The sequence below is a fragment of the Bombus vosnesenskii genome, unplaced genomic scaffold (assembly GCF_011952255.1).
Source record: "Bombus vosnesenskii isolate JDL3184/JDL3185 unplaced genomic scaffold, Bvos_JDL3184-5_v1.1 scf7180000013316, whole genome shotgun sequence".
Classification (NCBI taxonomy): domain Eukaryota; kingdom Metazoa; phylum Arthropoda; class Insecta; order Hymenoptera; family Apidae; genus Bombus; species Bombus vosnesenskii.
In genome coordinates, this window is record NW_022882962.1 from 3,816,069 (window position 1) to 3,842,894 (window position 26,826).

Genomic DNA, 26,826 nt, shown 5'->3' on the forward strand with positions numbered 1-26,826 from the left:
GATACTTGATACTGACCAAACGAAAGGAATACATGGCATAATCAATTTTATTTTTATTTGCAGCACATGGTGCAGACAGGCATGGCTGCGCCCTACGGTGGGGGTGTCTTCCCCCCGCCGGTAAATGGCGTAGCGGGTGTCGTTGGGGCGGCTGGTGCGGCCGGTGAGGTGAAACCACCGCCCCCGGTGCCAGTGAAAGAAGACAACAGTGGCGCACCCCAACAGCCACCACCCAGCGGTCCTCAAGTTCCACCACCGGCTGGTGCCCCACATCCTACCGCCCCCGGTGCCCCAACCGCGGCCAGCTTCAGTCCGCCTCCACCACCGAACGGCGTCGATCAACAGGCTATTGTATGTCATACTTCCGTTCCATTATTTGCTACTTTTATTTGCTTTAGTTTTCCTTCGTCGTGATTGGTCGGTACCGTTTGATAGTAAATAATTAGTTGATTACCGATTAATCGATTAGTCTCTTTCCTCGCGTCGATATCATAAATATGCGAGCGATAGAATATACAAAATCCACGATTGAATGTAAGCAGATAATTCGTCATTTTAATTCGTACGATCAAGGGCAAGGAAAAGAGCATTCGCTCCATTTCTTTAACGAAAACTTTAATATTTACACAGCCGCGTTTACGAATAATAATGAGATAGAAGGGCAACATAGTTTTACGATTAAGCTATTCTAAGAATTCTACATTCTGAAAAAAACTTCAGAAAAAAATTTACCGCCTACCTGAAACCAACATGCAACGGATAAAACATAGTTTCGTTGCAAAATCTTAACGAGCATATCGCACGTGTTCGTACAATTTCCGCGTGGGAAACCGTGGCCAAGATCTTCGTGATATTCAACACGAAAAGAATCCTCGGATTCACCAAGCCGTTTCATGTACCGCTCGTTGACATTCTCGCTACACTTCACAAGTAGGGGAAACGCTGTCTTCCGGCGGATGTAGCAGCGGAACGCGACCCTGTGAAACCGAGGTCACACGCCACGTCGGTCAGTCAGTCGAACCACCACACCGAAACCGCATTTGGTTCTCTGTTCAGTCGCTTTCGGATCTCCATTCGGAACTGCTCGTCCTTGCTTCGCCGCCTTTGCGGTCTCCGACAAAAGTTGCCACAACCGGTGCCTGATTTCCTTAGCTGACGTTACGTCACGTACATGATCCCTCGATGATTCTACGCACGTACGAGTCGAGAAACAAAGGGAGATAAGTGTAGGGAGAGTTCGATCGAACCAGCGGGGAAATATTCGTCTGGCGAAAGTTCTGGAGATCTGAACAGTTCCCCTTGGAATTAAGGACTGAGAAGGATCGGAGATCTCGAACAAGTAGAATTTGATTTGGATTAACTTCCAAGATACTCTCTCAATTTTGTATATTTCTGTAATCACGTTCGTTTATTCGTTCGACGTATAACTGCCGCGACTAATAACAGACAGCTGTATACTATAGACTCTAGAAGTGTACAAGGAGTACATATTAGCTAAAGAGGCAAAAATCTACACAGATTTGTATTAATATTAGCGACACGATTATCGTCATCCTGCACATCATCATCTTGATTAATAGAAGGTTATTCCTCGTGTAATGTAGAATTTAAAACAGCTAAGGAAACACGTTCTCGTCTAAAACCTACAGGCGACTAAGTTAAAGATCACACGCGACGTCTAATACGATTTTATTTACCACGATGCAGTCTACTGTAAAACATTGTACGATAACAACTTGACTGAACCATACGAACGTGCAAATTAAGGATCACGTGTGACTGGAATCACCGCCAGTTTTAACCAGTCGATTTACATCAACTGACTCGTATCGAAGAAACGATATGTTTCCTCGACAGAAGCCAGACTAACCATTGCTTTCCGCGTGGTTTAACAGCTTGATCAAACAAATATCCTGTAGTTGTTTCTCCCTACGTCGTTGCGTTCCAGCGAAGTTGAAACATCCCTCGGCTCGCCGTGCAAACGCTCGAAATTTGTTTAAGCGCGCGATAACTCGCCGTTGGATGGCGTGACGCGCGTAGTCGCGGTAATTAGCGCGACTCATAAAGCGGCCTAATTAGCCGCGCTAATTAAAGTAATTCCGTTCGTTAATTCGATTTACTAGACGGCTGGGTGGATTCTGGACTGGCCAAGAGAATGAGAGAGCCAGAGACTCTGGTAATCCTGTGTGGTGCCACGTTAGTCGACACGCTCGACAACAGCTTTTAATTAAAGGGCTCCGTGGAACTGTAGTGTCTCCCTCCTATTTGCTCGCCCTTACCAATTCTCCAAATCTCCTCGCCTGTTCAGTTTAAAGCGCGGTGCAGCTTTCGCTCGCAGACTGGAAAAATGGGCGATTTGAGCGAAAGGCTGAAGGAAGGAAACGTAGGACGAAATGAAACGAGAAGTCTGTTGCGAGTTGCGCTGTTAGAAACTAGATAACAATTTGTAATTCCGGATAGGAATAAGCGACAATGTTTCTAATTTGAAAAAATCGCAGATAAATTTAGTTTCTGAACGCTGTAGGTACTTGCTCATGTTTGGAAGCCGGTTCAGTTTAGGCTACGGTGGAGACTCGGGTTGTAGGGTGGAAAAATGATAGGATTAGAATGAAAGATTCGAGGTGAAGAAAAGGGAAAATGAACACGAGGTGTGAGATGAAGTGGATTGAGAATTCGAAGTCAGTTTCTCTGACGGAATAGAGTTAGAAGGTATAGTATACTTGCAAAAATTAAACAGAAAAAGATGCAGGAGGAAATTTGTCATCGAATGATCAAATTAGTCTTACTCGTAAATCTCCACTAACAGACTCCGAAGAGAACACGCTCTTCTTTATTTCTCCATCCATCCCTCCTTTCTTTCTATTATCAGATCCTTGTGGAAGAGTTTTTCAATGAAATTCTTACTTCTTAATCAGCCAAATTCCATCGAACATTCTTCCTCCAATCAGTCTATCGATTGCCACTAAAATCCTCCATTTTCCAATTTTAACTTGCAAGTTCCGCTTTGTACGCACGTCTATAGTAACTGGATCGTTTTACACATACACGCGCATACAGACGCGAACCATCGAGAATCGAAAGACAACGATCGTAGGAGCTGACTGTAAATTATCGTGATTCGAGCAAGATTCAGGACGTACGATTCTAAGGACAGTTTGTCGAATAGTCGTATCTAATTAACCCAGGCGAACGAAGTGCACGCGGAGCATTTCGGACATGGTTGAGCCAAGCGTGAAGAGTTTCGAACAATGTCGTGGTTCCGGACGACGTGGTCGCTTTGTTCGTCGCTCGTCTGTTCAATTATCCGGTGCCGGTTAGTCAGCGACTCGTAAAGCCGCATTTCGTTCTGACCATTTTGCGCATGCAGACCCGCGTGATTTTCCTCCTCTTAAACATCGTACGTGTCAGGTTTCTATTATTTATAGACGTGTCGCACTTCGTGGCTAATCTTCTTTGTTGATGGATAATTATGTTGACGCGTTCTCTTGAATATATATTTTTAAAAATATTTTCTTCGTACTATTTTGCTACGTTGCTTACAAGCTTCGCGTTTCGTTGTTCATTTTCATTGCCGCAGTTAGAGTATAACTGCGTTGTACGTCGATTTACGCTTCAAGATTTCAAAAAGATATCGACTGTTCTGTAATGTCTAGTCTGTAATGAATTTTTCGAATAAATGAACGTGAAAATCCCCCACTGTCTGAGAGTTCTACTCTTTTTGTCGAAATATTTTTGTTTACTTTTTCAACGCTCACGTTCGATCAGGATTCCTTGGAGATCGTCTCTTTTGGAAAGTTTATTTGTAGCTTGAAATTCGAATGTTCTTAAATATGCGATATCATGTAGAATACGACAGGGATTTGTCGAGCTGCTTTGAGACTAAAACAGCCTTTGGTAGCGTTTTCTGAAGCAATCGATCGAAAGCACACGAAAAGTAATCACGCGTCTAGGGGATTCTCTAGGAATCTACTTTGGAGATCTGCTCTGAGTCTCAGTCTTCGAAAATTTACTCCTGAACCGAAGGATCTACCTCGGACTAAGGATCTATCTAAGGATTAGGTGATCTTAGAGAGTCACTTTTGAAGAGGAAGAATCTCGGAAAGTTGAGATCCTATCCGCTAGGAGACACACGCGAAGGGAGGGATCTGAGCTGCTCCTAGAAATTTTCTGTAGAATTCGAGAGTCGTCAGGCAATTTTGAGAACCGCTTGGAACGTCGAGGGCTCCTTGCGCTGAACTTTATCTCGAGAGAAAAAATATTCTCAGAGAACCTGCGGACGAATTTATCTCTATTCTAAAACAAGGATGAATATTCTTATTTTTAACATAATTTTCATTACAAAATCTCACGTCTACGATATACAAATGTTAGAATCTATAATATATAAATTCTATCGACTACGATAGAATTTCATTAATTTAAAGTTACTGTCAAGAGACAAACAGTTCGTACAAATGAAGTTCATTAATTCTGCCCCTTAACCACAATTCCTCCATTCAAATAATAGAAGTTCACGTTTGAATAAATGGACTCAATCAAGAAGGAGCTGAGTTAATTGGGAACTGGCTAAAATATTGTTCCAACAAATGAAGCTCGGATAAATGAAGCTCTGTTATATTCCGAGAGATAACCCTTTCTTTTTATTCATTTAACTTACTTTCAAACTTAAATCCTTTTATCATAAAAATCCTCCCACTCTTATTATCCCGTCTTCTCGTCATCCTTATTTTTCAATCCCTTTCAATCCACAACAAAACCACAACACCAACGCACACAACAACATCAATTATTATTCTCTAAATATCTCAAATTAATCCCAAAAATTAATTAATCCCAAAAATTACTCGACTCTTCCAGGCCAACCATTGCCATATCACGTAAAGTATCAGCTCATTCTTCGAATCTTATTTTCCAACCATCTTAAAGCGTCTTTCACAACAAGAATACACTAACAGTGTCTGCCGTTTACTATTCTCCGACGATCTTCAACTGCCTCTTCAACCAAACTGTAACACCCACTCGAACGTTATTCTCTTAACAAATTTCAAGTGATCCTGGCAGGCAAATTATCTTGAAAAAACAGCCTTTAGTCGTAGGAGAACCATTATCGCGAGACAGCGCAAGTATCGCACAGTTTTGCCGCACAATACGAAAAGTCGAACGGCGCTCGGGCGCCAGGACTCTATTCAAATCACTCGGTGGTGCAGAGGCGCAAATTAAAAGTTCCTTTTCAACGAACACGTTGAATGGCCGCGTTCCCGCGGATGTCGCGTCGTTCATTGAACGACGAAAAAGCATCCAGACGATCCAGTTTCATCGGCAGCGTGGAGTGAGCTGGCCGTAGGGCAAAGTCCACCGGCCGATGTCTCGAAAATTTTTCCATTCGCGCTTCTTCACGGAGCCTCGTTAGCCGATACGGACGTCTCGAGAGTAGTTCAAATGTTTCGTGGGTTTTGCATGGAATTATCCACCCCCTTTACCCTTCCGCCGCCCATGTTGAAAGGCTTCCGCGAGAGTTTCGCGTGCTTTCGAGTTGTACGCGCTCGAAACTGTTTCCAGCACGAGGTTTTGAAGGGAAGAAGACTCCCGGGGGTTGGGTAATTGGTTGAGATAGTTGTACCATGAAGTTGGAAAACGTGCGCTCAAACGTGGGATGTTGATTTATTATGAATATTGATCTTTTTTTTTTGTGGTAAACTGTGCATCAAAGGATTGAATTTTAAGTTTCATACGCGACGATTTCGATTTTGATTTATTCTGAAAAACTGATAAGAAACAGGCGATCGTGTGGCTACTTGTATGGCGAATTTGCAAATTTAAGAGGAAATTGGTTGTTCGATTGAAGACTGGAAAGACTAACGACGCCCGTTCTTGAACAGAGTTTCCGCAATTCCCTCGCTGTATCTTTTTGTAGCTACTTCTTTAAAGGAATTGGGGAAGAAACAAATGGCCAGGAGTTTCCGGGAACGATAAATTCCTGCCAGTGAAGAGAGAAATCCCTATTATTTGTATCAGTCGAAGGACCATCCCCGGGCAATCTACCAACGTTTCGGGGTTAATAGTACTCGATCCTCAAAATCTCTGGCGGTTTTGTTGAAAAATACACCTGTCACATTCAGACGTCTTATTTTCCTAGTAGAAAGCATAAAAATCTTCTATAACTTCGGTTTCTTTACAATTATTCTAGTCAATTATTTCCCTTTTCAGACGCAAAGTAATACTTGTCTACCATTTATCTGCAAACAAAATAAATAAATGACAATCATAATGTTTATATTTTCACAAATATTCCTTTTTCCAAACAGACTTATCCTGAAAATGTTTATTTAAGCGCAAATGCTGTAAACAGACACGGGAAAAGAAATCTATAGCTATCCAAGAAACGATAAATTTTTAATGAAATTGGAACAGTGTACGGTTCGTCTGTCGCCCATCGAATTGGAATAATTTTGGCTAATTGAAACGAGTGTCCGACGCTCGTAAAATTTTCCCGCGCGGATTGAAACGAGGCAGCAATAAAAAAAAGCTGGAATGGCAATTTCGTTCGATTAAACGCGACGCAATCGGCCTCGTTTTCGCAAGCTGCTTCGACAGCCCCGACGGGAGGCGAAAGAGCGATAAAAACGCGGAAAATTCATATACGATCTTTCTGTTTTTTGCCTCGTGTATCCTTCTGTCACTCCTTCAATCAGAATTTTTTCAATTAATCGTTCAGCTCGCATATCTCGTCGCAACTCTCCAATATCATTCTGTAATCTTCTAAAAAAATTTAGGAAATTTTTAATTTTCCTAAAGAAACGATTGGAAATTAAACGCAGAATATTTTGATAGAATTATTCCCTTCGGATAGGATAACGATTTTTCTCTGTTTATGTTAGTATTCGTTCATAAGTGTTTCGCTAAATAAAGCAAACCAAAGATAATATTCCGAATGTTCGTTGGATAATCGAAATATTCCTACGATATCTTATTAATATTCCAGACCTATAAGACAAAAACCCATAAGGAAGGAATACGCAAAAATATCAATGACACGATTATATTTCATCATAAGAAATCCTCGAAAAAGAAAGCTGATCGAGGGTGTTTTCGAGTAGCCATCGAGGTGACCGTCATTCTTCCATTCTGTCGCTGCCACTCTATCCTCTTTATCCCAAAGGCTCGAGCAAACAAAGTTTTAATCCACCGTGATACAAGCTACCCACGTCGTAGAATACGTCTGAAAGCGTATCGAAGGCTCCCTCTGCAAACCCTAATCTCTGATAGTATCGGGCATCGGTGGGCATCGTCGATGCTCAATGAATAATTCGTGAGTCTCCCACGGAGAGGGAAGGAGCCAGTCTCTAGCCTCTCTGGCCTATCTAAATTTCATTACGTCTGCCGCGTTCTTGAAACGTGGCATCAAACTCGTCTTCGATGAGTCCGATGCTCGACGTTGAAGCAACGTCGTCCTTTGCTACGAAATTAATCGAAAGAATAGTAGATTTCGACATGCTGCTACGCGAATGAAATTTTAATCAAGGTACAAAATTAATGAAAATTGAACTGGAAAATTATTACGTAGCTTGCTAATTTTATAATTCTAACGTAGAAATTTGAAAAAGTAGGAATTCTGTGATTAGAACGAGAATAATAATTGATTATTATTACGCGTGTACTTGAAGCCATCAACAAAATTTTACGAGCCATAAGATACGAGTTATCGAAATAATAAATCCTCTATTAAAAATAAATATGTAAAATATATCTATATAATATAATAAATAATAAATATATCTATATTATATCTATATATAATATAAAAATATATCCATATAAAAATAATAGAAAATGTTTTATAATTTCTATTACAAGAGCGTAAGAAATAAAATTTTCCAAACGAATTTTAGAAAATACAATCACCCGATTGCTCAGTTCAACGTAAAATTGTAAGAAAGAAGTTTATAACTTTCAATTTCTAATTTATCGGCTTTTTAATATCGTTGCAATAATTTAATAGCAATTTAACCTTGAAAGTTAGCGTGATATTACATGGACAATTTGTAGTCATATTCCGCCCAATTTTGTTCGTCACAAAGGACACCGTAATCTATTTTCTACGGAAGCCAGAGGAAACGTGTCGTTCTAACAAAGTGTTTATTAATAGCCGGCTCATGGCTGAAATTGCTTTAGTTACAGTAACCGTGGATAGTTACCGTGGCGGTATAAGCAATGACAGACGTGATAAAGTTGAAGGTGGAACGGTATTCAGTAGCACAGCCAGAAATTCCACGCAACGGCAGCTGCGTCTGACTATACGCGACGTGTGTTCACTTAGCCTCGTTAGTGGCGCGAACGAGATAAGGTCGGCCGGTGTGGCTGACCACTTACAGCCGGCTCTACTTGCGGCTTCTGTACCGTTTGCGGAATCGGAATGCTAACGATCGCGTCTCTAAACCTCGCAGCAAACATCTTGTCTCCTTTTTGCGAATATTGTCAGAGACATTTACGGAGAATTCAATTAAGTCGAGCTTTGGAATTTTCCGCTTCGTAGGTAAAGGATTATTGGCGTGAATAAAGAAATAGAAAATATTTGCGTTCGTTAATTGACTCTTGGGTTTAACGATTTTCTTCGTTTGTTAGGAATAGAGATTTGTTAAGCTCCGATTGGGAATATAGGAAACACTGTCTGTTGCAAATGAATTGTTTGGCGGAGTTACAATGGTGCAATGATAGAATAGATTAATAATTATTATTATAGTTACTAATAATTAATTTCTAAATCACCTTTAAGTTAGAAATCATTATTGCTGGGAGTTAAGAATCTACGATAGATATCATAATGTTATATAAAATTTAATAAACGTAAAAGGATGTTTTCTTTATATTTTTAAGAAGCACTTGGTATAAGAAATAAAATCATATAAAATTCGAAAGTATCTTACGTCCATATCTTTAAAAATCACTTGAAATTTCTTACAAAGTCTATTAATAAATCGTTGTAAATACCTTTGAATATATATATATCTTATGAATATAAACGACAAATCTCAAATATACGAGCTTCACGATAATTCTGATACTATCTCTGGTCTTCGACGACAGTCGGAGGTGTTTCAGGCAGCAGTGGCGGCTGCGGCAGCTGCAGCTGCAGGAGGAGGTGGCCAGCAACCAGCACCCGCACCCGCTGGCAACGAAACCAATCCTGAGGGCGCCGTCGAAGGCAGCGCTTTAGTACCTGTCACTTCAGGTGCAACTACACCTGCGACAGCGACACAGGGTTCCGATCTAAAAGGTCAACCAAAACGCCTTCATGTCAGCAATATACCTTTCCGTTTTCGAGACCCTGATCTCAGGGCAATGTTTGGGGTAAGTCTCATTTTTACCACCTGAAATCCTTGGAAATTCTTAATTTATTTCGTATAATTATCTTATTACCTGGTTTATATCGTTAAAATTTAATAACAACTATGAATATGAGAAAAAAGAACGAATAAATAAATAATTCTTCTATCGAGCATTGAAATATTTCCAGTTTCTATTCTTATGATAATAGTTCATCGTAATAGTTTAGATTATCACGCTTAATTTTAGAATATATAGTTTTATTTAGTCTTGTATATTTTACGTGATAAGGATTGTTCTCGATAGAGTTGTTTTATTAAATTTTCCTCTTGCTCTTATCTCATTAAACACACTCTAACGAATTCTCAAGAGATTGCTTTCTGTTTTCCAGCAATTCGGGCCGATCCTCGACGTGGAAATCATATTTAACGAAAGGGGAAGCAAGGTAAGCTCACGTCGCCCCTAGGCTGCGAGCCACCCCTGTCAACCCACCCCTAAGAATACAGTTAGACTTAAGCCACACACACAGCCGTGTCCTAGCCACGAAATCCTCGTCACCAGGATGGATTCGCGTTCGAAGTCTCACCGGCCCTAGTTCGTTTCTACGCTCCACGTTAATCCAACACCCTAGAACTACCCTCCTTCCAACTTGCTCGATTCACGAGTTTCTCGCTCGAACTATCCCTCGAGTTCCTTCACAGAATCCAAAATCGATCCATGAGTTTCACAATCTGATGGTGGAGAACAACCTTTTTATGTCTCTCTTCCTCTCTAACTTTCCCAATCTTCCTCGTCTTTTATGCGTTCCCGTTCTTTTCTGTTTTGCCCCTTGACAATATAAAATAATCACCGCGCCAACGTGACACGATTTCTCTTATGGAAAAACTTTTGAAAAAAACTCAGCTAGAAAGACAACCTGGTCACGAGGACGTCGCGGGACCGTAATCATTCGTTCGAAGAGACGCAGCGCCACGGGGGTCGTTTCATCCCTCCAGAAAGTTTGTAGTTGCAGAAAGTAAATAGAAAAAAGAAAAGGCAAGAAAGCCAGGTGGGTTTGAAAACCGAAGAAAAGTGAAAACTGGATCGTGTGGCTGCGTCCCTTCGTCGTTCGTTCGTTCTTTTGCAGCGCGATGGCGACGAGAAACGTTCGCGTACCCTAAACTACCCCCAAGCGTAACGTAAAATCGTCGGTGCCATTGTCGAGCGATCTGCCTTGTCAAGAACCGCGTCTCCAGTGATTTCTCTGATTCCTGGTTGCAAAGTTGTCGTGACTGCTTCGTTTTATTCCCTGTTCTCTTGTACCGAGTTGCGGGATTATCGGCTTATTGTGTAGCCTAAAGGGAAGAAGGTCGCGCTTGAAAATTGTGGCTGCGTGAGGAATGAAATATTAAGGGTATCGCGAGATGAGACGACGAAATTGCTTCTGTCGAAGGGTAGAGGTTCTGTCGTTAGTCAAGTCTGTCGTGGAACGTTCCTCCGGATTGTTGAAACTTTTCTACTAGAGATATGGAGTGCGTGACAAAGAGCAGCGGTTAGATACGGATATCGGAGATGGAAGAGACGGTTCTCGCAGTTATTTGATTTGATTATTCGATTGAGAGGATACGAAGTTTGATATTGAACATTCTGTCCTTATTGACGATGATAAAGCTTTCTGTTCTTATCGAATCGTAAATCAGAACTTGGGTTATTTAGCTTGCGAGATTGCAATTGTATAACTTGCAGTTTCGATGTCTGTCTGTTCTTAGAATTCGCCGATTGCAATTCAATTTTCTGCGCAATGTCTGCAACGGGTGAGTTAATTAAATTTCGTAAATTCATCTTGCAGATTCTCCTGCGAAACGAATCGAACGAATCATTCGGATTTTTAATCTCGTAAGGTAATCGAGTAACTTTGAGTTACAGCGTTCACTCTCAAAATTCAATAGTCTTGATCTAATTTGCCGCGCAATGTTCCGCGAGAGCTCTCGACATTCAAATTCCTTAGACTCACGTTGAAGATTCTCCGGCGAATCGAATCAAACACCAGGCAGAAGTAACGCGAGCGTGCAGTTCTAATTGTCGCTCGTTTATGCATGAGAAAATCGAAGCTTTCAGAGGAAGGACGAAAAAAGAGATCTAGGAGAATAAAGGGAGAGAGGCATAGAGGATTCCAAGTGTATAGGAGAGTTTGAAATGCAAATAGGTTTCAATATGGATGACAGCGGTCTGGATAAGATCCGCAGTAATACATCGTGCCGACAGCCGGCATCCGGTGAGCTTGCATATTCAGCGTCTTTGCGTCAAGTACACTCAAGTGCACTTCATCAAGCTCTGGCGGTACCAGTAACCCAATAGCATCGGTCGCTAACGATGTCACGCACGCCCGTCCATTGTCCACTAGATTATCTTCTTATAAAAATAAATTCGCATCGTTCTAACAATCATCTTTGTTGTTGTAGGAAGGACCGTAGCGAGATTTTATCGCAATTCTAATTCAAAGTTTTAGTACCAGAAGTATCAGGGGCGATCACAATGATCCGTTCGAATGCGGATAATTTTTCATAGGAATTTTCGATGCAAGTGCTTTATTTTCTTGCATCCTATATTTTTGTATATTTTCAGACTTTGCGATAACATTCTGAGATTGTTGTGTAGAATCTTCTCATAAGAATTCTCGATGCGAGTGCTTTATTTTCTTGCATCGTATATTTTTGTATATTTTCAGACTTTGCGATAATATTCTGACATTGTTGTTTAGAATCTTCTCATAGGGATTCTCGATGCAGGTGCTTTATTTTCTTGCATCGTATATTTTTGTATATTTTCAGACTTTGCGATAACATTCTGAGATTGTTGTGTAGAATCTTCTCATAAGAATTCTCGATGCGAGTGCTTTATTTTCTTGCATCGTATATTTTTGTATATTTTCAGACTTTGCGATAATATTCTGACATTGTTGTTTAGAATCTTCTCATAGGGATTCTCGATGCAGGTGCTTTATTTTCTTGCATCGTATATTTTTGTATATTTTCAGACTTTGCGATAACATTCTGAGATTGTTGTGTAGAATCTTCTCATAAGAATTCTCGATGCGAGTGCTTTATTTTCTTGCATCGTATATTTTTGTATATTTTCAGACTTTGCGATAATATTCTGACATTGTTGTTTAGAATCTTCTCATAGGGATTCTCGATGCAGGTGCTTTATTTTCTTGCATCGTATATTTTTGTATATTTTCAGACTTTGCGATAACATTCTGAGATTGTTGTGTAGAATCTTCTCATAAGGATTCTCGATGCAAGTGCTTTATTTTCTTGCATCGTATATTTTTGTATATTTTCAGACTTTACGATAATATTTTGAGATTGTCATTTAGAATCTTACTACCGTAATGATCTTCGAATTATGTTAGGTTGCCGGAAAAGTTTCTTGCGTTTTATGAGGAAATAATAGACGCACAACGTTTTTCGTTTTATATTATTTTGTCGAATTACGTACGATCCATTTCGTTTTGTTGAGATAAACACCATGACATTTCACAGACCTGATTTCACGTTTGTACGAAGGTACACTGTTGTAAGAAACACGTTTGCGGAAGAAAGACACTTTCAGAACAATCTAATAGATATCGTTGGACGATATAGACATTTTTATTTTCAATTGGACTATCTTGGTATTTACGAATCCTTTAAAATGTAAAATAGGCGAAGTATAAAATAACTATATTCGTCGATATAATGAAATATCAAATAACAAAGAAAAATCTTTTTACTATCGTGGTACTCTGATTTTTGATCTCGTTGTTCCTTGAAGACTCGCTTCTCTTCTTCTTCCTCCGTACGATTACTTCGAACGATACGATTTTATTTTCATAGAAAAACACCAACTCCGTCTTGCACTTTCAAGCATCGCGATTAATTCGAATTCAGGTACGTTGATAAAAATTTGCATATAATTCATCAATTAATTATTCACCTTTCTATTATCAATCCCATTTATTTTCAGTATTAATCGAAATATTCGTAACATCCAGCTGCTACTATCGATATATTTTAGATTCTCTGCTCAGAGAATCTTAAGAAGAAGTATCGAACACGATATAAATTGGAATGCAACGGTGCATCGTTCCCAAGAGGTTAATTGGAGTTGGTTGGACGATCCCGTTGTTCCTCGCACCATCAAACTTGGCGAAGTTCATCGAGATTATGAAATCGCGTGGAAAGTTTCACGCGGAGCAATAACAAAAGGCGAATAGTTCCCAGAAAGAAAAGGATGCTTCTTCGGCAGTGAGTCTTGGCCGGCGTAATTAGATCAGAAATCCATTATTTCCAGCAACGAAAACGCGAATAATGATTTTCCAAGACGCGGCACGACCATCCTTGCCCTCTCACGGACTTTCCACCGCTCGAAGACGAATTTTCGAGGACCCTGGTCCAGAAACTTGACGCGATGGAAATTTCCAAGCTTGCATATTGCATATTCAAAACTATTCTCGCCGAATCGCTAAGAGCGGAATTCATTGTTGCTCGACGAGTAATCGAAACGTGCTTCAAAGTTTTCGCGTTTGGGTAATTATTTTACCCGTGGCTTTAATGAAACGGCCAAATGTGCCGTAAATTGTATTAAGAATCATTCCGTCGAGTTGTGCTAAAAACTTGGTCCGACTTCTTTTCACGGAATGACTTGTTCGTTTTTGCTTGAAAAATTAAGATTCGAGAGTTAGAGCGACAAATGATTATTGTCAGTGAATGATGAATTTGATATGAGATATAGAATTGAGATATAGAAACTTTCAGGTTTTTGTAAACTCGTTGAATTAGAAATTTACTTCTTTCGATTCTTCGATCAGTGTGAAACGTTTAAACAGATTTTTAAAAGACGCTATTTCTAGCGTTAACGTTACGTACAAAGCATCGATACAAAGTACGAATCCAGAGCACTTGCAGTCTTAGTATGTCGTACAATAAATTCCACTTTGCCTAATTACACACTATATCGACGTATTGAGATTCTTCCAAACGTTTAGACACCGACCTTCAATTATAAAAGACTCATTAACCTAATAGTCGCTCTATCAGAGAGCAGCCAATCAATCGAAGTCGCTAATCGAATGAAAGACGACGACAATCGCTAATGCTTGGCTATTAGGTCACGACAGGGAGGTCTATTTCGATCGTAGCGTAGAATGCTGAGAGGAAGTGTAGCTCGAGTCACATCCGTCGTTGCAACAGCCAATCCCAAAGCGGAATATAGCTGTTCTAGTTACAGCATGCTGAAAGGGGATTAATTAAACTCGTTGACGATAGTTATCCAGCAACCGATCATCCTGCATCCGTGAAACGGCTTTTTTTTCATCCTCTTTCTTTCGCCGCTTGGCGACGCGTGATCGGATCCGATTGGTCGCGCCAAGTTTCACGGAATTCTGGATAAACCGGCCTCGATAAAAGGCCACGCTCCAATTCAACCAACCAACCAGGTCCCTTGAAAAATCGAAGTAATTGCGGTTTTGTCGCCTTTAATCATTTTTCCATTTGAAAGTTTGGCGTTTTCTAATCTTAAATTTTTATGATTAATCGAGGATTTTTTAATGTTTCGTTAGTATTTAGGCTATTTGGAAGTATACTCATCCACCGCGTCTGATAATCTTTTATCCATGAACGTAGAATTAGTTCAACTACTTGAACATTTTTTTCATTTTTACCAAATTTTAATCAATCATTGGATGTGATATTAGTCAGGATCGAACTGCGTTGTTAAGGCGTATGGTGATCGTAATGTGGTTTGAGTTACAACGGTTTTATCGAGGTTCGAGGTCTTCGTTCTTCACGATGACGTTGTAGGTTAACGCTTAGTTAAATTCTATCGTCTCCAGTCTGATACTATTGGATAATGGTACTCACAGGCTGTTTTCTAATCTGAAGGTCGGAAAATATCCATTACGCTGTTATACGTACGTAGAACATCTTTTATTCTTGGTAGAACTCGAGTAAATTGTGAATTCGAAGAACGTGAGCTACCATAACAGAAAACATTCGAGAAATTGACACGCTAAGAACCGAATTCTAGGAATCGGGACAGTACAGAGTTGTGTAAGAGCCCTTGGCCGAGCGGAAGTAACGGGAAATCGGTCGATAGGAAAGCCGAGATAAATTGCAGAAAAGCGACCTCCGTCGATGCGTTTAACTGGAAGTACAAGTCGGCATTCATTACGCGTCAGAGATCCAACGACTCGACAATGGCACCAGGCGACGCACTTTTTGCATTGCAAATTGAAATGCCGCCGCGACATTCTCTAAGAAATATGCGCGACAACGGTGAACGCGTTGCCATCGCTTTTTAGCATTTAAGTGATCGCGAGGACGTGACGGGATCCTCGATGTGAAATCTACACGCAATTGGCAAGAAAAATAGAGAGGAAAAAAATCAAGAAAAGAAGGAAGGAGAAATAAGTAGAAGCAATTCGATAATTGTGTAAAGTAGAAACCAGAGTATATATCGTGATTATTAATTTCCAGAGAAAAGATTAGAGAAATTTAATCCATGTATTCGATGAAATTGCTCTTTAGGATACTAAACGATCCCGTCACGGATTTAAGTTATTCGTATTCTTCGTGTTAACCTAGTAAAATCGTTCGACATCGACTCGATTTCTTTGTGAAATAATCGTCGATTAACGACGATTATTTTAACGGAGACACGAGCTAGATGTTGACGTTCGACTAAGGATATCATGAAATAAGGATTAGGCTAAGGCGAACGAGAGAGTGTGTGATGATCGCGCGAGTCTGTGAGAGAGACCTTTTCTCGAAAGCTTCGTCAATGTAAATGGAATGTGGCATCCCTAATGAAGTGCAGCATTTTGGAGAAGAGATACTTTGAGACCGGCGCGGAGGAGAGCGCTAATCGACTTACCATTTTTCTTTTCATTTTTTCGATAATAAGATTGTTTCTCGTAAAAGTTACTGGAAAAGGAGGAAAAAAGGGAGGGGGATAGAAGGAGGTATACGTGAAATAAAAATACAAATGAAGACAATTTTGGTACAAAGTGATATAATTGGATAAAAAGTAGATAATTTTGTATAATTGTATAAAAGGTGGTGATAGTTCGAAGTTCGAAGGTAGTCGGTTGGCGCACTTGTCTCGCGCTGAGTATGTGCCAGTGACACGTACATACATACCATAATATAACCAATGGTGTTAGTTCTCGTAGTTGTTAGACGAGCTATTGCATTTTTACTAGCTAGCATTCCGCATTTTATCATTATTTAGCTCCCATTGGTTATAAGGCAGCTCGGTGCACCTTGCGTAACTGTGTTCGCAGCTGCTTTTGACGAACTGTGGTATCTAAAGTAACTAAAATACCAAAAACCATCATCTCCTTCCTCCTTCTCCTTAGAAACACGCGACACCTTTTTCTTGAACAAATGGCGAATCGCCTCCACGATTCTTTTTGTGATCCTTTCGACGATCTTCTCGTCGTTTTGTACAGTTCAATCGAAGCTACAGTGGCTACAAAAAGTACTTGCACACACTTTTTTTTTATACTTTTTTTAAATAAAGCTTCTTCCTCTTTTTTTTCTTTTTTATCAGTTTCTACATTCCTTTTTTATAGTACGAACGTTACTAAACGATAAGAAGAGATTTAGTATAATCTGGATTAATTAATTATTATGTACGTGTTATGGTAAACACGATAGTGTGCAAATACTTCTTATGAACAGTTGTAATACGCAAAGAAAACGTAAGAAAAGAAAAAGGAAAGCAAACGGCAGCTAAAAAGCTTCATGTAGTATCCTTCACGATCTTCTCTTGCGTCGGTGAAGAATATAAATTCTCGATGAGCTCAAAAAAAAAAAAAAAAAAAAAACATGCAAAAGGAATTGTTTAACCCTGATGTTCACCTCGTTTCTTCGCATTTGCCTCCCTGCGGGTATACTTCTTATTTTTACAATAATTTATTCATAGAAGAACGGAGTACATAAAAGGCGGCATAAAATCATAGTGAACAACAATACCGATTATTTATAAACCATCCAGAAAATATTCTGCTAACAATGTTTTTAAGAATCTATTGAAATATAACACTCGTTTCATGAGGAGAACAGCAGGGCTAAAGAAAGAAATAATAATAGCAATAACAGAGATCAATAATAATAATAATAATAATAATAATAATAATAATAATAATAGCAGTCGTTTTAAAAGCGAGCTCGAGAAATTAATGGTAGAAGAAAAGAAAAAAAATTAGATCGTTTCAAAATGGACGCAGCAGCGGACACACGGTGCACCCGGTGAGCCGGCTGCCGCCACTTCCGGTCGCGGAGGAGACCCTCGGGAGATGCTGCCCATTTGATTTGATGAAACTTTGTCACACCTCATTTTTTCCGAAGCTACATCTAACCAACCTCCATTCTTATCCTTCTCTTTCTCTTTCTCTGATGAGTTTCCCAAGGCGTTTCAAGGCCGGTACACGTATACACACACGTACACTTCTATACACAGAGAAAAAATATTACGCACAAAGGAGACAGACACACTCACCCACATACACACACACACGTACATACACACACAATTTAGATATTAGAGACGAGGCAAAAGCAGGAGACGATAGTAGTGAGAACTAACCAAAAACGATTGATAACGGCTTGCCTGTCGAGATCGGAATCGATCTTTCCAAACTGAGACCTGCGTTCGAACTTTTTCTCGAGAGAGACATCACTTTTTGTTAATTAGTCTCGCTACACGCCGTATTGTGGTTCACAGACACTGCCGCGACGTTTTACTAATCCACCTGCAAGTGTTGGATTGCGATAAGAAAAATGGCTGATTCCCGTGAATTCGTTCATTGTCGAATTTCTTCTTCGTTAACGGGGAAGATATAATTTTTCTTATTTTCTTTCTTAAGTTGTTACAATTGTACGAAATTGTTCAGAATTTTATAAGTAGAATGTTATTAGTATCGCTGGTTAGACTTAGAAAAAAAGTTTGTTTAACAGAAACCTACGAATTAGTTGTTTGCCAATGATCGAAAAATGTTTCTGAACTTTTTCACTTGTCAATGCCCGAACGATCGAAAGAATATTTCATGGAGAAAAATCGTATTCTAACATTTAGAAGCAGACATTTTGCATGTCACAATCCAACGCAAACAGCATGATACCGTACATATCTATATTACCATTGCATCTTCCGAAGTTTCTTAAGTATCTCTCTCTCTCTCTCTCTCTCTATTATATAATGAATATTATATACGTATATGTATATTAACACACGAGCACAGAACATATAGAAGACACACACACATACACACACACACACATACACACACACACATACACACTCTGTTCACATATTTATACATAACACCTGTACATGTACGTACGTACCTCTATCTGATTGTTATATCATTATTATATATGTAAATAGTAGTCGCACGCTTTTGTCTAGGCGAAGTCGAAGGTATTAATGAAACGGCCCATGCTTCTACCTCTTTTATTACTCACGTATGTGTCTTAGGATAGAGAAATGCTGCTTTCGATCTCACCAACCGTTTTGTTCGGTGTTCCAGTCTCACGTGTCGTTTGGCTCTTCTCGTTGCAATTTTATTCTCTGCCTTTTTCACTCTCTTTTTTACTCTCTCCGCCTTCGACGACCTATTTCCATTCACTTTCCACAGATACTCCTTTCCCTTTCGTACGTGCGAGTTTGAATGCGAGATCTGATCGTGCAGAAATAATTATTTAAAGATTTAAGTATTTGATGATTTCCTAGTATATGGTCTTTACGTTTTATTAATTTTAAAAGCAGGAAGTAGTGGAATGATCGAGAAGACTTATATTAAAAATAATTTACGTTGTTTCGATCACAGTTGGAACATACACGTTCTTATCAAATATCTTTAGTTCGTTGATTGTCATTTGTGGGAAATTGGAATATCCAAAAATGTACGCAATATATTACACGGAATATGGTAAAATGTAATGGATACAGGACAAAGCAAATTTTCATGTAGATTCCATTTCTCTAGTTACGTTCGTAAAAATTCGCAGTTGCCTTGAAAATCATAAATCGAAGTTTCTCAATGTAGAAAACCGTGACACTTGCTCTTCGTAACGTATTACGTGTATATAATGAAAACTATCAATTATTAAATAGCACAGTTTTTATTCGATGGTATTATCTAATTAACTATGTTCTAATTAACTATGTTACTTCTTTTCTATTTATTTTACTTGGTAACGTCATGACAGTCAACGTGTAAGAAGACTTCCGTTTCAGAAAACCATCTCCGCTGACCAATTGAAAATAACCGAGCCTTGGAATTCCTCGAACCTCTTCTGTAAATCAACAATCCCAATTATTTCCCTTCGATAAAACAAAAGAGACAGAAAAAGCGAGTAAGTGAGTGAGAAAATTTAAACGAGGGGGAGAAACGTAGGGTGCAAACTACCGAACGCGTAGACAGACGAAGAAAAAGATCTCTCGTGCCACTTTCATCGCAAAAACACACACAAAACTCATATACACCATACTAGAAAGAAAAGTCACAAACCTACGAACATACTCCTTGTCTCTTAAAACTCACCTTCTCTCTCTCTCTCTCTCTCTCTCTCTCTCTATTTCTATCTTTACTTATATGTATATACGTATAATATACATATATATATAATCTTGAATCTCGTATTGTTTTGTGCGCTTTTATATCGCTGTTTGCCAGCTTCGGTTCAACTTCAAATATTCTTCGAGTTTCCTCTATCTTCGTTCTCCTTCATTTCTCGTCATCCCCCAACCCCATTCGACCCTCCGACGACCACTCTAATTACAGTCCTTTAACACTTTCTACACACACGTTTAGCCACACCAACACATCGTCGCCGTGCACACACCAATTATTTGCTTAATTATCATGTTTATCGGTTCACGTGACTCGTACACAGACGAATTGCACATTTTGCCATTTCTTTCTTGTTTCTAGGGCTCACTGGTAATCACCTGTTCCTGTTCTTCGAATTGTATTTTGCAATTTTCGAATAGATATCAATGCTATGATGACCAGTCAAACGAGCCTAATGCGTGGGCGTTAATTATGTACATTGTATACGATATATATCACTGATCAAAAGATTGGAAATATTTTTTCGATCGTACTTGCGTCGAGTCGTTTGCTAATTTCGTTATTAAATTCGGTACTGATGCTACAGATATCAATAATCGACTTATGTCGATAGATTTCTACGTATAAAGACTTTTAAGATAACAGAATTTTTAATTATCTCAGAATCTCTCGCTCTCAAGTTGTTACATTCGATGGAACACGTAGTGATTTTAATCTCTTGGCCCGTACGCATCTATTTATCTGTTTAGACTTTATATCGTGCTTTTCAAATATTCGAAATTATTGAATTTTTCCAGAAATATAACAAAAACGATATTTTATTAATTTTCTGGAATAAAAGTATGGTTAACTGGTCGTCATAACGTTAAAGGAAATAATTACGAAAAATATTCGGTCTTTTTATCGTTGATAAAAATTTAAGAAATTCGTGGAACTTTCAGAGCAGCAATCTGTGCGCCATAAAAAGTTGGGTTGCAAAAACTTCGTTAGATATACACGTGGATACGTTAAAAACTTCGCCAGATTATCGTTCATTGAGAAGATCATCATCATCGTTACAAAGTTTCTTGGAAATTAATCAAACTGGTCTACTTTCGTTTTTCTATGTAAGACGCTGCTCAACCGCGTGTTTTACTCGTCGCATGATTAATATTCTTATCTTGGTAGTCTTCGTATCGCTCATAGCACACGCTCACACTTGGAAATTAACGTTAATTACTCCGTGCCTCGCACCCGGCTGTTAACTAATCGTTTCAAGATCACCGATCGTCATAGATCGTTTTACAAACGTTCAATTGGAGTTTGAATGTGATTCACGATGTTTGATGGTCGAAGGAATCGCAGAATTAGCGATCGGAACTCTCGATAGTTACTTCGCGCGACAGGTACCGCAATTAATCACGCTCTAGGCCAATTAGTCATCTCAAGATCGCATCTATTACCGGCTACGTCTTATTTACGCGCACTGAATCGATTCTAGTCGATCCTAGACTGCAGTTCCGTTTTAAATTATCGAATAAGTATAGCTGTCCCTTCTACCTCCGAATATGGTCTGAGTTTGAAGTTTCGTCTTGATTTACAAGTGATTTATAAGTGTAATCTCTGAACATTCAGAATTAGGAAATTCTATTGTTAGAAATCAAATATACTTCATTTCAAATAGTAAATATTCTAAAGGATCTATTCAATTTGAGAAATCTCGATGCAGGTCAGAGTGGATCTATAAAATCTCAGACGTGTCAGAATTCAGAAATCTTATTATAACACTCGTTAGGGAATACAGCACATGGCTCATTTATATTTTATTTCATATAGTGAATATTCTAAAGATTTATTCAATTTGAGAAATCTCGATGCAGGTCAGAGTGGATCTATAAAATCTCAGACGTGTCAGAATTCAGAAATCTTATTATAATATTCGTTAGGGAATACAGCACATGGCTCATTTATATTTTATTTCATATAGTGAATATTCTAAAGATTTATTCAATTTGAGAAATCTCGATTCAGGTTAGAATAGATCCATGTAATCTGTGAGATGTCGGAATTAGAAAATCCTGTTATAATATTCGTTAGGAAATACAGGACATAGCTCATATATATTTCTTTTCAAATAGTGAATATTCTAAAGAATTTCTTCAATTTGATAAATCTCGATTCAGATTAGAATAGATCCATGTAATCTGTGAGATGTCGGAATTAGAAAATCCTGTTATAATATTCGTTAGAGAAAATAGGACACAGCTCGTGTATGTTTCCTTTCGGTTAACGAATATTCTAGAGGATTAATTCAATTTGAGAAACCCCGAAATTAGACAATTTTGAGACCAGTTAGAGGAATAGCACGTTCGTCTATATTTCCCCTCGCTTAATTAATATCCTAGAAAGTTTATTCCGTTTCAGAGATCTCGAAATTTTAGAAATCTAATATTGATTACAGGGAGTAATTAGTTCATTTATTCGAACAGTATTCTGGGAGATTTATTAAATTGCAGAAACTTCAGGTTACCGATCGAGAGGAATAGAATGTAACGGTTAAAAAAATACTCCAAATTACTTCGAAAGACGCTATTCCCTACTCGAATTATCTTAAACTCGATTTCAGCTCAACAACGTCGCGCGCTCTCATAATTTTCACAAAACGTTTCGCCAGCGTTAATTGGCTTCTAACGACCCAAGGCGCGAGAATATCATAATTCTCGCATCAACAGCCCTGTTGAGAGTCTCGAAGACCGAGATCTCTTCATTCGTTTAAGAATCCTGATAACGCAGTTCTTGCGAAAATATTCGTCTCACTCCTCTCGAACAAACTCGACATTTCCTTCAGTATCGTTCTCCATCGTGTTCTCGTTTCGTCTCGAGAATTTTGATGCATAGTATTTACGCGGACGTAAGCTGGAAACAGTTCCGGTTCGTGTCAGAGGGAAGCTCGATATTCAATTGCTGGCGGGAAGATAAATCGCTCGATAAGGTGGCACGATTTCGTTCGTGACAGAGCTCAGCCAACCGCTTATCGAGCTTTGGCTGCTTGTTTTTCTAATACTCGTTTCCTGTCGCGAGATCCGTTCACCGTCGGAAGATCCACAGAGAAATGGCGGACGCGAAACGTTTGCAGCGATCGCGATAAATTAATGGAGGTAATTATATTTTTTCAACGGGTGTAGGACTAATCTAGAGGACTGATAAATTGCACCGGAGATTAAACAAATGATTTCTGGCCTTGCTTTTAAGCCGCTGCGCCATCAACTTCCCAGTTTTTCGACGCTTATTCCAGACTTTTATAAACTTCGTAGTAATTCTCTACGTTGCTCGTAATTTTCCGGATAAACCCTGTGAAATAAAGTTGAGAAAGAAGTCGTGCTGATTTATCGAGTTTGTTAAATTGGTGACTTTGCGCCGTTGAAAATTTCTCGAGTTTTAAAAACTACAAAAAATTAATATAAAACACGTCAGCTAATTTCCAGGGAACTGTAATTATGATAATAAAACTACAACATGTTTTTTTCTTATTATGGTATGTAATGATAGCTTGATGCATACGAGATATTCATTTTTCGAAATCTGAATTTATCGATTGTAGATTATCAGCCACGTTAAAACAAAAGAAGTTCCTTTAGAAATAACATATATTAGATGTTAAGAAAGTTTATAGTAAGAATGATGATGAATGATTTTCGTTATTAACTTATTTATTAGTTTATAAATAACATTGTACGTGCACTAACATAATAATAATACAGGAAGCTTGAAAAATCTGATATCCGATCAATCTCCAACTTCATTCTTCTTCGAGATCCTCAAAGGTAGATTAAATGAAAATAAGAAAATTTAGAACGCAGAACATTTCATGCTATTTGAACTGAATTTAAACTTACTTAATTCCTCGAAATATCACTAGAGATATGTGACAGGGGTTTTCACGAAGGTCGCGCAATATCGCGCGATCGCGAGTCCTTTTTAACAGGATGGACGCGAGGATTATTCCGCAGCAGGCGTTCGAAAGATTGGTAAGAGTCCGGTGTGGATTAATTTCTTGAGAGAGGAGGAGTTAGGCGCGATGGCTGGTCGTGTATTGCACGCTAACCTTAATTTTCCGAAAGTCGATAAGGCTTTAAAGGAGGCTTTCGCCAAGATCGCGATCTCACCGTCACGAGAACCGTGCCTCGCCTTGAGAAGGAACGCCTCCTTTTTCATTATCCTCCTAGAAAATCGGCGAGCGAAAAATGCTTGAAATTACTCTTTACCTCTCTTAATCTTTTCTCTTCTTTTTTCCTTTTCGAGCGATTTCGAAAATTAGTTTTGGGAATAACAGATGATTTTTCCAAGATTTTTCCAAGAATTGGAAAGGATCGAATGTTTCATTCCTCTGGAATTGTTTTTCGAAGGAGTTTTCGAAATAATTGCGAAAATAGTAGATGAGGTTTTGTGAAATTGTGATATAGCGCAGGTTGACGAATGGAAGAAATCGACGCGATTCGGAATTTTTCATTGTCCGTGGAAAATATTTGCAAACGTTTGAACAATTCTTTGCGACTGGAATTTCGATGACAAAAAAGTTTTGAAAATAACTGTACGAGTAGTAGATGAAACTCGTAAGGTTGTAACGTAGGAAAGGTTGAAGAATTGGATAGAGTCGACGATATCGTAAAAACGAAAGAAGAAAACCATAGTCGGGCCACGAAAAAGCAGCGATCGTTCGATCGTGAAAGATTTCAGCTAGGTGGAAAAGCGTCGTTTGTCGCGCGATTTTCAACGGGTTTCTTGCGACAAACCGCGCGCGCGACGCGGTTCACTTGGGAAATCAGCATAATGTCGATAAGCCGGCGGCGCAGTGTCAGTGCTACAGCTCGAAAACGTAAAGGGAATCGAATAATCGCCGAATCGATTTGCATCGCGACCACGGTGCTGCTCGCGATATTTCGCGTAGAAATTCTAACGTTATTGTTTGCAGAGAAAATTTATTCTTCAGGAGTGTATACGAGCAAAGGTACTCGCATTCGGATGTACCTTTAGAATGCAACTGTTGTATATGTGTACGTGGTTGATAAAGAATTCACGTACTTTAATGAATTTCCGGATCGAAACCAATTTTGCTAATTTCGTGTTTGACGTACTTTCTCTTTCTCTGAATAATTTAAAACGATGAATTAATTCCCATTCGATTACCGTGTAATAAATTAAAAGAACTTGAAATAGAATAGCTTGTGGCGGGCGAATAATAGTCGTCTGATTAATTATTCTCGTCGAAACACCATTTAATATTAATATTCGTATTAACTAGTATGATTTATTATTTATTGCAAAAGTTTGTATATTCGATTTTACATTTCGTCGATCGTTTCTAGCTCTTGTCGAATATCCCTCGAACGTTGTCCGATATTACAACAATGAATAAACACTGTTGTTAAGTAGAAAATAGCTTTTATGTCGCTTTAGGAAAAAGTTAGTTCAGTTTTTAATAAAAATATCGATCAGGAAGTTCGATTTAGAGAGGTTGAAAGGTAAAAAATTCAACGGCACAAAAGGCAAGCTCGAAAGCAGATTAAAATATTCAGAAGTTCAAAATGGAAGTCAAGAAGTTCGGTGAGCAACGGCGAAGTTCGGAAAGCTTAAGACGTAAATCTTGCAGTCGAGTGGGCTTCGTCGTGAGAATTTGCAACGGTAACAAATTTTTCCTATGCAGATGGCCGATAATCTTCTCTTCGCTGCGATATAGAAGTTTCATGGAAAATTTTCACCTAAATTTACCATTAACGATTTCCAACATAAAAACTTCGGAAATTATAACATTGAATTATATCAGCTGCGGATTATTATGCGAATCAACGTCTCTGCGAATGTAATTATAAAGATGGAACCTAGATAGAACACATTGCTTTTACGTATTAAATATAAAGACTACCTATATATTTCGGATATTACATACATTTTTCTAAATTGCTTGCATCCTTCGGATTGTTACGCTTTCGAAATTCTCATAAATGCATAAAGGTGCGCGATCTACTCATCATCGTGCCAGGCTATTCCACAGTCATTAAAATTAGTATCCGCACGTGAAAAATCAGAAATTCGAAATTTCCCTTGAAATTAACTCCTACCTCCTCGTCCTCGATTAACCAAGCGCAGCAACCGTTCCCTCGCCTCCGATTAATTAACGAAACGCAGAGAAATCGTGGCTCTCGATTATTCCAGGGGAATCCTCCACGGGGCAATTCAATTTCCTACCATCGATTCGATTATAGTCCTCCGGCGAAACGAGTTACGATGTTCCTTGAGAGAAGTGGGGCTGGAGGAGAGGGAAACAGCGGTTCCTTGGCCGCGTATTACGTCAGGAACACGATAACTTTGCACTCTCCTTTTTCGTTCTTCGAGAGTAAGAGGCCGTATTTGATTTGGCTTTAATGCGATTTCTTAGCGACGGCTATAGTCTGGATATACGTAGCCGCTGCTGGCAGTAACAGGGGGAGCCAGATGAGAGCAAGTTGATTATTCGCCCGACCCTCTTCGTCTTTTCCCATTTCTGATTACGCGAAATTAGTTTCTTTGGCAGAGAAAGACGTTTTTCTTCTTTTTCTTCTTCTCTTTTTTTTTCTTTTTGCTTTGAAATCGAAGCTGTTTGATTTTATTGCGTAAGAAGCTGTGCGCCTTTAGAACCGAGTTGTTTCGACTTTTTGGAACAACAACGCGAATTTGTACTCTTCGGAATAGGTTTGTTTCATTTTCGCGATGATAACGTGGGTCTTTACCTTTTAGGGTATATTTGCTTTATTTTTGACATAACAATGCGAGCTCCGGCTTTTTAGAAAATATCGTTTAGAAAATCGTTTTTCCCAAGATAGAGTTCTTTTCGTCAGTGATATTTAGGTAAGCGAAAGTCACGTTCAGAACGAAAGAATTTAGGT

At 39.0% G+C, this 26,826-nt stretch overlaps 1 protein-coding gene across 8 annotated transcripts in view; it reads left to right on the plus strand.

The window, feature by feature from the left end:
* LOC117235519 (RNA binding protein fox-1 homolog 2) overlaps positions 1-26,826 on the plus strand; it is a 185,334-nt gene that overhangs the window by 78,859 nt on the left and 79,649 nt on the right. For all 8 annotated transcript variants that reach the window (XM_033497636.1, XM_033497631.1, XM_033497632.1 and 5 more), the window contains exons 2-4: positions 64-351; positions 9,085-9,348; positions 9,716-9,769. In XM_033497636.1, coding sequence (XP_033353527.1) covers positions 64-351; positions 9,085-9,348; positions 9,716-9,769 — 606 coding nt within the window. The remainder of the gene's footprint in view (positions 1-63; positions 352-9,084; positions 9,349-9,715; positions 9,770-26,826) is intronic.